Here is a 13,239-nt window from a genome sequence, read left to right on the forward strand (position 1 = left end):
GCACCTATGCCTTCAGAGCGCTGCAACCTGGCACGGGCGCCCAAAGCTCCCATCCAAGGCCTGTAGGTTTACGTCATCTCTGACGGCCAAGACCTATGGTGCCACTGGACAAGCCGCCTCCACCCTGCATGCCATGGCTCTCCTGCAAGTCCACCAAGCCAAGGAGCTAAAGGAACTGCACGAGAGTAGTTCCGCCCCGTTATTGATGCAGAAGCTGCGCTCGGCGACCGACCTCGCTCTCCGGGCGACGAAGGTCATGGCGTGGTCTCTCGGGCAGGCGATGTCCACCTTGGTGGTCCAGGAGCGTCACCTTTGGCTCAACCTGGTCGAGATGGGAGAGGCCGACAGGGCACGGTTCCTTGCTGCCCCCATTTCCCAAGTTGGCCAGTCCGGCAACACCTTGGATTTTGCCCAGCAGTTCTCAGCGGTGAAGCAGCAGAAGGAGGATATCCAGCACATCCTGCCCCAGCGTGGCTCAAGATCCCACACCCCCCCCTGCGGTGACTGCACCGGCTCAGCCACAGCCCAACCCTGTGGCCCACCGCAGGAAGCAGACGCCACCCGTTTTGTGGCCGCCAAGAACCCACGAAAGGCTTTGAAGCGCCCTTGAGACGGGCCACCCAGTGATGACGAAACCCGATGCTCTGGAGCTGGTAAGCAGACCACTCCATCCCCCGGTGGAGGGCCGGGAGGAGAATCTTTTGTTACCTTTGCATTTAATTACGCTGCATTCACAAGTGGCTGCAGTACCCAAGAGTTCAGCAAGAGCGGTTTCCTTGTTCCCTGGGTCACATACCCGGTGTGCACGACCGTCATCAGGACCACCATCCACCACTCCATTGTGGCAGGTTTGGCGCTCCAGTGGCAGTCTCCCCGTTCAAAAGGCTTTCAAACAGAAAACAGCAGTTCCACTGAAACACTTTCAGAGGCTCCTGGGGCATATGGCATCCTCAGCGGTGGCCACTCCATTCGGGTTGATGCATATGAGACCGCTTCAGCACTGGCTTCAGACTCGAGTCCCGAGATGGACATAGCGCCGCGGGACACATCGCATGGCCATCACGCCGATCTGTCACCGTCTCTTCAACCCTTGGACCGACCTCACGTTTCTACGGGCAGGCGTTCCCCTAGAGCAGGTCTCCAGGCGCGTCATGTTTACGATAGACACCTCCAAAACGGGCTGAGGCGCTGTTTGCAATGGGCACGCAGCCACCGGCTTATGGACGGGTCTGCAGCTGCATTGGCACATCAACTGACTCGAGTTGCTGGCAATTCTACTTGCCCTGTGGAGGTTCCGGCTGTTGATCCAGGGCAAGCACGTGTTAGTTCGGACAGACAACACAGCAACCGTAGCATATGTCAACTGTCAAGGCGGTCTGCGCTCCCGTTGTATGTCCTCCCTCCTCTGGAGTCAGCAGCACCTCAAGTCGCTGCGAGCCACTCTCATCCCGGGTGACCTCAACACTGCAGCGGACACACTGTCACGGCAGGTTACCCTCAGGGGAGAGTGGAGACTCCACCCTCAGATGGTCCAGCTGATCTGGAGTCGATTCAGACAGGCCCAGGTAGACCTGTTTGCCTCCCAAGAATCCTCCCACTGCCCGCTCTGGTACGCCCTGATCGAGGCTCCTCTCGGTATAGACGTGCTGGCACACAGCTGGCCCCCTGGACTTTGCAAACATGCGTTTCCCCCGGTGAGCCTACTTGCACAGACCCTGTGCAAGGTCAGGGAGGATGAGGAGCAGGTCATCCTGGTAGCACACTACTGGCCCACCCAGACGTGGTGCTCGGACCTCAGGCTTCTCGCGACCTTTCTCAGGGATGGGGCACCATCTGGCACCCGCAAGCAGACCTCTAGAATCTCCATGTCTGGCCCCTGGACGGGACATGGAAGACCTAAGCGGTCTACCAACCGCGGTGGTAGACACGATCACTCAGGCTAGGGACCCCTCTACGAGGCGCCTGTATGCCTTTAAGTGGCATCTGTTCGCTAAGTGGTGTTCTGGCCTGGTGCGCTGGCTATGAGACACAGTGGTCTGCCCATCACACACTGCCAGTTAACGTAACACAGTTCAGCCAGTTGCGGCGTTTTGTATAGGGACCCCTAGTGTCACTACATCGACACAATGTCGAGTGAGTGACAGATGTCCTGGTTACTTGCATAACCTCCGTTCCCTGATGGAGGGAATGAGACGTTGTGTCCCTCCTGCCACAACGCTGAACTACCCGCTGAAATATCCGGGACCTTGTCTCGGCTCCTCAGCATAAAACCTGAATGAGTGATTGCATACCAGCTCCTTTTATACCCGTATGTCCGGGGGAGTGGTATGCAAATACCACTCGGCAATTTTCATTGGCCTTTTATCAAAGACCAGAGGTGACTCGGGCTCCCAAGAGTGACCCCTAGTGTCACTACATCGACACAACATCTCGTTCCCTCCATCAGGGAACAGAGGTTACGCAAGTAACCAGGACGTTTCTGTGCTAGGATGTGCAGTTGAGTCGAACATGTACCTCCAATTTTAGCCACAGGGAGTGGAAAAAATCTTTAGTGAAGTTACAGTAAGTGGGGAAAAAATGGATACTGCATTAATTGCTTTATTTTTTTACAAGTAAAACAGTCAACTCTTAATCATGGAAATTAAGATGTTAAATTTCCCAGCTCCAATATTTTTTTTAAATAAACTGTAAAATGACAAAATAAATTACAATAAAATCCATGGCTAATGCCACAGTAAATGGTCAGGCTTTATCCTGTTGCACGTCTGGTGGATCAAGAAGTGCTCTCGATCAGAGCTGGTAGACTACAGCAGCAGAACTCATGGCTGAAACTAAGAAAAGTCTCTGGAGGAAGTGAAACATGTACAGGCCATTTGACTACCTGTTACACTATCCTGCACTAATGCACAGGTCTCACTTTGAAAAAAGCAAGAGGGAGTGAGAGAGAGAGAAAAAGGTTGAGAGACGGATGAGTGTGAGATTTTAAGCATGCCTGACCTTGGGCATCCATGTGGCAAATGCTGTGCCAGTGGTCTCTCTCTAGTCTAATAGCACTCTGATTCCCTGAGAGAGAGAGAGAGAGAGAGAGAGAGAGAGAGAAAGATTGGACAGCACGTACCTGGCACACCCACCATCTCTCTACACATCTCTTTACTTCCTCTCACTCTCTCTTGATTTCTCTGCTCTCATCTTCCCCTTCTGCCCTCTTTCTCCAGCACTTAAGAGAGTAATGTTGCTCTCAGTTTGAAATACTGCAAATGTCTGCCAGACCCTCTCTGGCCCTGTCGCTCCTCAGTGGCACTGGTGACGTTTGTGTATGTGAGTGTTAGAAGACCAATAACCAGGGCAATATATAGGTTGTGGAGAAAGTTTGAGATAGCCCTGCAACACACACACACACACACACACACACACACACACATACAGATTCTCCAGGGTCCTCAAAAAAGAAAGAAAACAAGAATCCAATTTTCAATTTACAGTGGAGTGGGAAATGTGGCCATCCCTTGAGGGTCTAAAGCATCCATCACCCTCAGATACTACACAGTGGGTGGAAAAGGTGTGCTGTGTGCGAGTATTTGTGTTTATGTGAGTGTGTTACGTGCGCGCACACACACACACACAACTGCTGGAATCCTCCAAAAGTGCTTTAAAAGAACACAAGACCTACAACAAAACTTTTTCCTTGATCATGTTTAAACAATTGTCTCTTCAACTTATACATCTAAAACGCATCCTTCTTATACGGTTTGTAATCCTCAGGGAGTTTGTGTACTTTCAGATGATTTCTGATACTTTCAGTGTGTGCGAGGGGTTGTTTATAATGTACAGAGCAGGTGGGTTGTACTTACATGCTGTGTAGGACACACCAGCCACAGTGAGGATCTCCAGATCCCAGACACTCGTTACAGGATGAATACTGCTCACATGCTTCCACTGGGACACGCGTTAGCTGTAGAGAAAGACAGACAGAGAAAGAGAAGTTAGATTATATTAGGTTGTTGAAGTGAGATTTTGAGTCATTCATATCTCTCTTAAAGTGTGCTTACACAATCAGTGATTTAATATCTGGAAATCAGCAAGCCACTGTACTATTGGCTGCTAGCAGGTGTTATGACTTTCCAACAGTATCAGGAGGTGGAGCATATGAGTTTCATTGTCTGCACCTCCATTGGTAGTCACTGCATCACCTCACTGCTCATTTGCATACATTTACATTATCATCATTAATGTAGCCTTAAATCAGCAAATCTCACTGAAAATGAATGACTCCCAGTTGCTTTGTTACTGCAAACTGCTGTCAATGTGAGAGAATTCAATGGGATTTGTGAATGTAATTTCATAATTAATGCCCATGATCTGCATTTTGGAAAAACATTTTCTTCTTATATTGAAAATTAAGATTTTTTCCCCCTCTTTGGAAAACAACCATGAAACTGAAAGTGCTTTCACCCAAATGAAGAGAACAGAGACTTTGCATCCTTTAAATGTGGTGCATCAACATCAGGATCTGCCAAGAGGGCTCAGCCCGAGACATCGACTCTAGCAGAGCATTTCTCAGTTTATAGCCAATTAACACTTGAGAGATCGAGAGACACTCTGCCTGACTGATGTGAAACAGACTGAACACCTTAAACTCAAGAAAGCAAGAGAAGAGAAGCAGAGATCTGGACTGAAATGCATATGTAATAGCTGGGAGGGAAAGGACCCTCTACCATCCCTGTCTCCATGGTTACAGCTCTCTGGCCTCAGCTTTCTTTAGGCTGTTGATTGATGACCTGTCACTGGTGGATGACTACTGTCAATCAGAGCTTAGATGACAGCCGATAGGTCCAGAGCGGTCAGACGGGGGAATGACAGACCACATCATTACTGGCCTCACCACAGTGGTGTTTTTATTTTTTAAAGGAAGAATGGGACTATTATCAATTGCAATCAGGAATGGAGAGCGAAAGTGAGCAAGAGTGAGAATGTAAGATTTGAGAATAAAGTTTATATAAGAGCTGAGTGGCCAGCTACAGTGAATAACGGCTCATTTTTAAGTGCTTCAGTCTAGTTCAGTGCCAGCACTTGGTCAGTGTGTTTACTGCAACTCCATCTTTACTACTGTCAAACTCTTTTTCTTTCTGGAAAATCCTTACAAAAACACAAATATCTCAACACACCCAGTGGAGTGACATCAATGTAAAATTATTTAGACCCATGACACAATCTATATATATTTAGGATTAAAAGCAATGTAGAAAAACATAATCAAGACAAAAATAATTATGGCAGAACATTTTGTGTATTTTTTGAAAATGTTTGCGCAAAATGCACATTATAATTTCTCATCAAAATAAAGTTCTTTAATAACAATATAAATCTTCAAAGTTAAAATAGAAAAGTTTCTCATATACTTTTCACAATAAGAAAAGATCACAAACAAATAAGCCTTCAAAAATACTTGGCTACATTCAGGCTGATCCGGTGCAGAACAGGCAATAGAACTTGGATTTTTAGCACATCCGTGCTATTTGTGATCAAAATTTATATTTATTTTTACTTTTTTATCTGACTGTAAAGAACAGAGAGGACATTAAAAGACACATTACTAAATGAAAGTGGAGTGCAGGATTTCATCTTTGATGGACACACATTACACGGAAGAAATGGTCCGTTTTAATCTCAAGCACTTTTTAACAAAACAAAGAGATTTTCCATGTATTCCAATACTTATATTTGTAAGAGCTAAATTCAGGCACTTTAAGCACTTCAAGGACCTTGTGAGAACCTTGTAAACAGTGTAGAAAAAAGCGCAGTAGAGTTAAAATCAAGTGATAGAGAGATTATGATGTTTGACGGGTCATTTAATTTATGATCACCTGGACAGAAAACAATGTTTCAAATGTCAAAATATAGAGTTTTGCTTCAATATGGTTCGTCATTTAATAATCATCCTACCCTTTTCATTTACAGTATTTCTCCAAAAGAAAGAGAGATGGAGAGAGAGAGAGAGGAGCAGGAGAGTACAACTGAATGAGTGCATCATTTGGAAAAGCGCTCTAGATGGCCTGATTTTATGAGCAGCCACAGTGTGTTAGTGATTGTGTGTGTTTATGTGTGTGCTGAGGTTTTAAATCCAGATGAGAAGTCATTTCTCACTTGTCACGCACACATGATGCCTGTCAGCTTGTTTCAGTGCAGCCACAAAAGCCTCCTGTCTCTCCTCCGCTGCACACCTGAATTCTCTTCCTCCATTTCACAGCTATGAAGAGGTAAATTATCAGGCATTGTGATAGAGTGCCTGCCTTAGCGTAAGGGGAGACTGCAGGTTAGGCCTTGGTGAGCAGGGAGCGAGATTGACTCTTATTACCTTTAGAAAATGATAAGGTTTTAGGAGCCGCCCGTGAAATTTTCCCCTCTTACATGACACGATTTCTTCCTATTCATGAACAAGCTTGTTGTGCTTGTGGAAAGGTCTGTCTCTCTCTCTCTCTCTCTCTCTCGCTCTCTCTCTTTGTGTGTGTGTGTGTGTGTGTGTGTGTGTGTGTGTGTGTGAGAGTGGAGAGAATAGCGCTGAAATCATAGGCTGTGAAGGGAGGAGCTTTCACAAAGCAACAGATTACTATCTGCATGCAATGTTCACACACGAACACATTAAATGGTTGAAAGATCATGACTTATGAAAGTTAAAAAGACAGTGAGAGCAATACACAAATTAAACACATAATTTAGTGTGTGTGTGTGTGTGTGTGTGTGTGGGTAGGTTTAAGTGGTTTACGAGGACTTTTTTTTTAGGTTACAAACTGGTAATTACAAGGGTATTATGCTATAAATGTGGTTTATGAGGACATTTCTAGTGTCCCCATAATTCAAATCGCTTAAAAAACATACTAAACTATGTTTTATTGAAAATGTAAAAATGCAGAATGTTTTTTTGTGAGGGTTACGTTTAGGGGTAGGGTTAGGGTTAGGGGATAGAATCTTACAAAAGATTTTACAAACTTTGATCTGAAGCAAAAAAAAAAAAAAGGATTTGAAAACCAGACAAAAAGACTAGAGGTAAAATACTTGACCTCTTTAATGAGGGAATGATGTAGAGAAGCAACTCATGGTCATATTTTCTGGGAATGTCCATATATTCAAGAATACTTAAAAGAAATACAGGAGGCCCATGAACATATTTTTAGAACAGACATGCATTTGCAAAGCAAGTTATTCTATTTTGGTTATATATGTCCTGACTTAATATCAGTAGATAAATATTTAATGGGCATACGTTTTGCAGCAAGTAAGAAAGCATCAACACATAAATGGTTAAAACAGGAGAGACCAACATTAGACAATTGGATAGATATGACCATAGAGATTTACATGATTGAAAAGATCACTTTCTCTGTCAGCTTACAGAATGATGTATACCTGAAAAGATGGAACAAATGGGTCAAATACACTACTTGACCAAAAAAAAAAAAAAAGAAAAAAAAATTTTTTAGGGCAGTGTTATGATCTGGGGTTGCTTCATTTGGTCAGGTCTAGGCTCAGCAATGTTGTGGCAATAAAATGAAGTCAGCTGACTACCTGAATGTACTGAATGACCAGGTTATCCTATCAATGGATTTTTTCTTCCCTGACGGCAGATGCATATTCCAGGACGACAATGCCAAGATTCATCAGGCTCAAATTGTGAAAGAGTGATTCAGGGAGCATAAGGAATCATTTTCACACATGAATTGGCCACCAAAGAGTCCTGAGCTTAAACCAAATGAAAGTCTTTGGAATGTGCTGGAGAGGACTTTACGGAGTGGTTCGACTCTCCTGTCATCAATACAAGATCTCGGCCAAAAATTAATGCAACTCTGGATGGAAATAAATGTTGTGACGTTGCATAACATTGTTGAAACTATGCCATGATGAATGTGCACCGTAATCAAAGCTAAAGGTGGTCCAATGAAATATTAGAGTATGCAACTTTTTTTTGGCCAGGCAGTGTATGTATTAAAAATGAGGTCTGACATTGCTGCTATAAGTGTATAGAAGGAGATTGTTTTTGTTCTCAAAGAACTCAAAGAAATGCATGATTTAAAGGAAAGTTTGTCAATGAATCTATTTTGTAAAAATTTTAAATAGTTTACATGTTAAATCCATGGATGTATATAGTTCTTCTGGAAAAAGTGGTATCCAAAACATTTAACAAATCTGGGGTAAATTTTTTATACTAAGCACATCTAATAATTATTTTTGATTATTTGTTTCAAAAAGATGTGATTGTATTGTGACAACTGTATGCAAACTGAAATGGTTGCGTAATATGATTGTACATGTTTGAAATGCCACAATAAAAAAAAAAAAAAAAAAGAGGGAATGAAAGACAGTCCCATGACAGATTGTGAATGGTGTAATCGAATTAAAAACAATAGAAAAGTAGGAAACTCTTAAAGTTGTTGATTATGTAAGTAAACAAACAATTTATTTAAATTGTCTCATTAAATATCCAGATAAATGCAAATAAAAAGTAGTTTGAGAGTGAAGGTAGAACGAAACAATTGCCAGACGCTGCAGGACTCATTTGGTGTGCTTTGTTCATCACGATTCTCTGATTGGTGGATAATTTTCCTTCAGAATCATAGGTAGTGTAGGTCTTTGCCAGAAATTATAATATAGCTGACTGATAATAACAATAATAATAATAATAAATATAGCTGCAAGCAGCGATGGGGGTTCCTCCAGAACATTGCGGACAATCGGACAATTAACATGGACAAGTTCACAAAGTTTCAGAATGTTTTGACAAACGAGGTGGAAATGCCATCATTTTGAAAATGGAAACATTGGGCTGTGACCTGTAGCGCCACCTATGAGCGAATCTGGGCCACTTGTGGTGTGGAAGTTACGAATGGCCGAGTGGTAGGGAGACATTGTAGGGAGAGAGAACAAGAGGGAGAAGCAGAGAGAGAGAGAGATAGAGAGAGAGAGAGAGAGAGAGAGGTCAATGTTAGATCAACAGTGAGAGGATGAGCAGAATAGAGCTGTGGGTGAACAGACAGGATTAATTGCTTAAACAAATACATATGTCAATATTGTTTTTATTGACTTTAAAGTAAAATCAAATGTAACAAAATTGTGCTTGTTTACATTAATAGTGCTAGAAACAGTCACGTATAGTAACTTTACCGGTAAAAAGTATAAAAGCACAAATTCACAGGGGTTTATATATACTTCAAAATGAGACACAGGGGCAGGATAATTAAAGTAAAAGTGTAAACAAATACCCATGCTGTCTGGCTTTAGAAAAAAAAGGGCAAACATGAAAAAAATATAAAAGCAAAATATGACAAGTAGTGCAATGTGAGAAGTGGAACATGTCACAACTGCTCATTGAGAACAACATAAATCAACAAGTGTTAAGGACATTTCACAAAATAAGTTGTTAAATGTCTAAAAATCACAAATTAACAGGTGTATATGTAGTGCAACAAAAGACATAGGGGCAGGGTAATTAAGGTGATTGTGTAAACAAATACCCATGCTGTTTGGCATTAAAAACTAAAAGGGCAAACATTAAGAAATATAGAAGTATAAATATGAAAAGTTGTGCAATGTGACAATGAGTACATGAGAAGTGGAACATGGCACAACTTCTCAGTGAAAACAACAGAAATAACTTATTGGCATTTCTCAAAATAGCTTTGCATGTGTACATGTATGAAAAGCACAAATTCACAGGTAGGTATATTGTGCAAAATATTACATGTGCAGGGTAATTAAGATAAATTTGTAAAGAAGTATAAATATAAAAGTAGTGCAGTGTCAGAATGAGGTTGAAAACATTAGTAATTAACAACTGTGTTGTGAAAAGAGTGCTACTGTCAGTTCCATTAACAACACTTATTCCAACATGAAATAATGCTACATTGGTGAAAATAACTAGCAAGGGAATGAGGCACAGCCAAGTTAAGACATTCAAACAGTAGAATTTCGTAAAGATGTATGGGTCTTCAAAATATGAAAAAGCTATTTTTTTTTTTTTTTTGCTGTTCCCTATGTCCTTTCTACCATGTATAGCTTGGTGGTTGTCTAATTTCAATTGTTTAAATATTCCAGATTTTTGGTGCATTATGGCTTAAAGCAGCTTCAACAGATCTCTTAAGATTTACATTACAGTATGTAAGAAATTCTTCATTAGAAGACCTCAAACTGTGAGTTGGAACATAATTTGATAAACAGTCAGAAATGTATGACAGTGCTAAAGCATTAAGTGCTTTAAAAACCATTAAAAGAACCTTAAAATCAATCCTGTATTTAACAGGTAACCAATGCAAATCAGATAAAACTGGTGTAATGTGGTCTCTCCTCCTGGATCTTGTACGCACTCTGGCTGCAGCATTCTGCACCAGTTGCAGTCTGTCTATACAACTCTTAAGTAAGCCAGTATAAAGTGCACTACAAGAAAAAATAAAAGCATTCATAAAAATGTTCGCATCATCAAGTGAAACAAAGGGTTGAATTTGTGATATTTCTAGATGATAAAAACAGGTCTTAGTAACATAGTATATATGAGACTTATAATTCAGATCACAATCTAGAATTACACCAATGTTCTTCCCCTCTGTCTTTGACTGCAAAGCCAGTGTACCTAGTGCAGTTTCAATTCTTTCCCTCTCATGTTTTGAGCCAACAACAAGTATCTCTGTTTTATGTTCATTTAAATGAAAAATGTTTGTGTTCATCCATAATAGGATGTTGGACAAACATTCAGACAATCTCTTTAATGCTTGTGTGTCATTTGGCTCTACAGAGATATATAATTGAGTGTCGTCAGCATCAGAAATGGTAGTTTACCTCATTTTCATGAATTAAGTTACCCAACAGCAGCATATAAAATGAAAATAAAAGTGGTCCAGGAACTGACCTTTGTGGAACACCATACAATATGCCATGTTTCATAGAGGTATAGTCACCTAATTTTACCAAATAAATGCCTTCCAGTAATGTATGATCTGAACCAATTTAAGACAGTGCCTGAGAGGCTTATGAGGTTCTCGTCTGTTTAGCAGAGTACTGTGATCTAGTGTCGAAGGCTGCACTTAGGTCCAAAAGGACTAGGACTGATGCTTTCCTCTTATCAGTATTCAGTCTAAGATCATTCACTTTATGAATGTTTTCTTTAGTTAAACTTGTATTTTTATTGGAGTTATAGCATCTAGAGTTATTTAATCATAACATTGAATCTATTAACCTTTTCAGTTTCTGTAAGCATTTCATTGTATATTGACTGATGTTGAACCATATTCACAAACATTGCTGAAGTCGATGTATTAATATAACATTTCTTAATTATCCTCTCTGATGGGGCCTTTACATTATCAGCTAAAAGGTCAAAAAATAAGCAGTAATGATCCGAGACTGCAAAGTCAATTGTATATACTATTGATGAACAATCTCAGAGCTCATGGCAGGTTTGTCTTTAAAGATTTCTAAGTTGTTCTATTCCTCTGTGAGAAACTGAATGGGATGGGGTTTTTTTTATTTATTTTTTTAAAAAATGTTTTGGAAAATTTTATCATCAAGCAGTTTAATGGTTTTCCCACCAAGGTAACATCACCCCAGACCATACAAACAAAAATCACTCTTTGATGAAGTGAGTGAGCCTATGGACAGCGCACTCCTATGGAGCAGGGTGGATCTGCGCTCTCTACCATTCCTAATGCATGACTGTGAATTCTGCACTCTGTCTCTGCGGCCCAGAACGGAGCACACTTTAACAAACTTTCCATAGCGATAGAAAGAGAGACAACGGGAGGAGGAAGAAGACAAATATGTCCAGAAAGAGGACTTCCCGCTGCCCTCTGGAGCACTGAGAAAGGGAGTGGAGTGGGCGCAGGAATCTCATTATGTTGTAAATCCGTTAGATTATTAGTCATTTGTCTGAGAGCTCTCTAAAAGGATTGAGCAGATAATGAGGGAAACTGACAAACGAAACTGCCCAACAGATTAATGCTGCTGTTTAATCAGAAAGGGCCATCACTGTGTGAGTGTGCATGCAAATAATAGGGGGTGGATCTTCAACATCAATGTAACTCCCCATCCCAGTGTGTTCTTCTCAGTTAAAAGATAACACATTAGACCCGGTACAACATGTCAAATTAATAGTGGGCTCCTCATTACCTGCTCTTTAATTCCTGGTCATCAAACCACATTAATCACTCCACGAACCTAATCAAATATAAAGTCCTCTTCCATTTTTCTCTCCTCAACAAATCCTTTAGTAAATCCTGCAGACATCACTGACTGCCTGAGTTTCTCCATCTTCTCTGAGCTGAGCTGTGGTTTATTATGGAGTCTAATCTACTGGGCTCATCTGTAGCTTAGCGCTCCTCTGCTGGTATTAACAAACTTCCTCTGGCTCACTGAGAAGCACTTCTTGCAGTTCGTTTGTACATTTTTGAGAGTTCAAGGCAAAGTGATGAACTAACATGAAAACTAATAAAATGTATGAATGTGTTTCAAAACCTGATGAATTGCCTGCTGTACCTACACAGCATTTTGAGCATCGTATGCATATGTCACCGGTCCTATTCAACCTGCTCCGAGCAGGATTCAAACCGACAATCCCCGGCATGGGAGTCGGACACCCTAGAAAGGAGGCTAGAAAAGCCATGGCCTTTAGCGTCGGTCGCTAGTGCATCTCTTCAGGCCAGGAGAGTGAGGTTTACACACTGCACAGCTATCAAGTACCAGCTGGCTACCATTACACTCACCCCCTTAAACCTCACTCCCATCCGGGTAATGGCACCAGTGTCACCGGTCCTACTCGACCCGCTCTGAGCATATTTGAACTGTCGATCCCCAGCATGTGAGTTGGACACGCTTACAAGGAGGCTATAAAGCCATGGCCTCTAGCCTCGGTCACTAGTACATCTCTTAAGGCCAGGTGAGTACGGTATACACACTGCAGAGCTATCACATACCAGCTGGCTACCGTTACACATATTCAAACATCAATTCAAACATTCATAAGCACCTATGGGGTCCATTAAATAATTTTAGGTAAATACAGCCTGTATTTGTGTGTAAGACTATGTATTAGACAGACTGAAATATTGGCAGGCCAATTAATCTACTGATATTTGGCCCTTTTTGAGATTACCTGCATCAAAAGTAGTGGTCGTTCTGCCTAGAGTTGGTTTCAAAATCTACCTACAGCCTTATCAAATGGATAGTGCACATTTTATATTTCTAAACAATTTTAAAGAA

The 13,239-nt window shown here is 41.6% G+C and overlaps 1 protein-coding gene across 1 annotated transcript in view; it reads right to left on the reverse strand.

Annotated features, from left to right (window-relative positions):
* LOC127436502 (plexin-A4) overlaps positions 1 to 13,239 on the reverse strand; it is a 334,355-nt gene that overhangs the window by 121,561 nt on the left and 199,555 nt on the right. The window contains exon 5 of the mRNA XM_051690704.1: positions 3,852 to 3,952. Coding sequence (XP_051546664.1) covers positions 3,852 to 3,952 — 101 coding nt within the window. The remainder of the gene's footprint in view (positions 1 to 3,851; positions 3,953 to 13,239) is intronic.

The sequence above is a fragment of the Myxocyprinus asiaticus genome, chromosome 47 (assembly GCF_019703515.2).
Source record: "Myxocyprinus asiaticus isolate MX2 ecotype Aquarium Trade chromosome 47, UBuf_Myxa_2, whole genome shotgun sequence".
NCBI lineage: Eukaryota > Metazoa > Chordata > Actinopteri > Cypriniformes > Catostomidae > Myxocyprinus > Myxocyprinus asiaticus.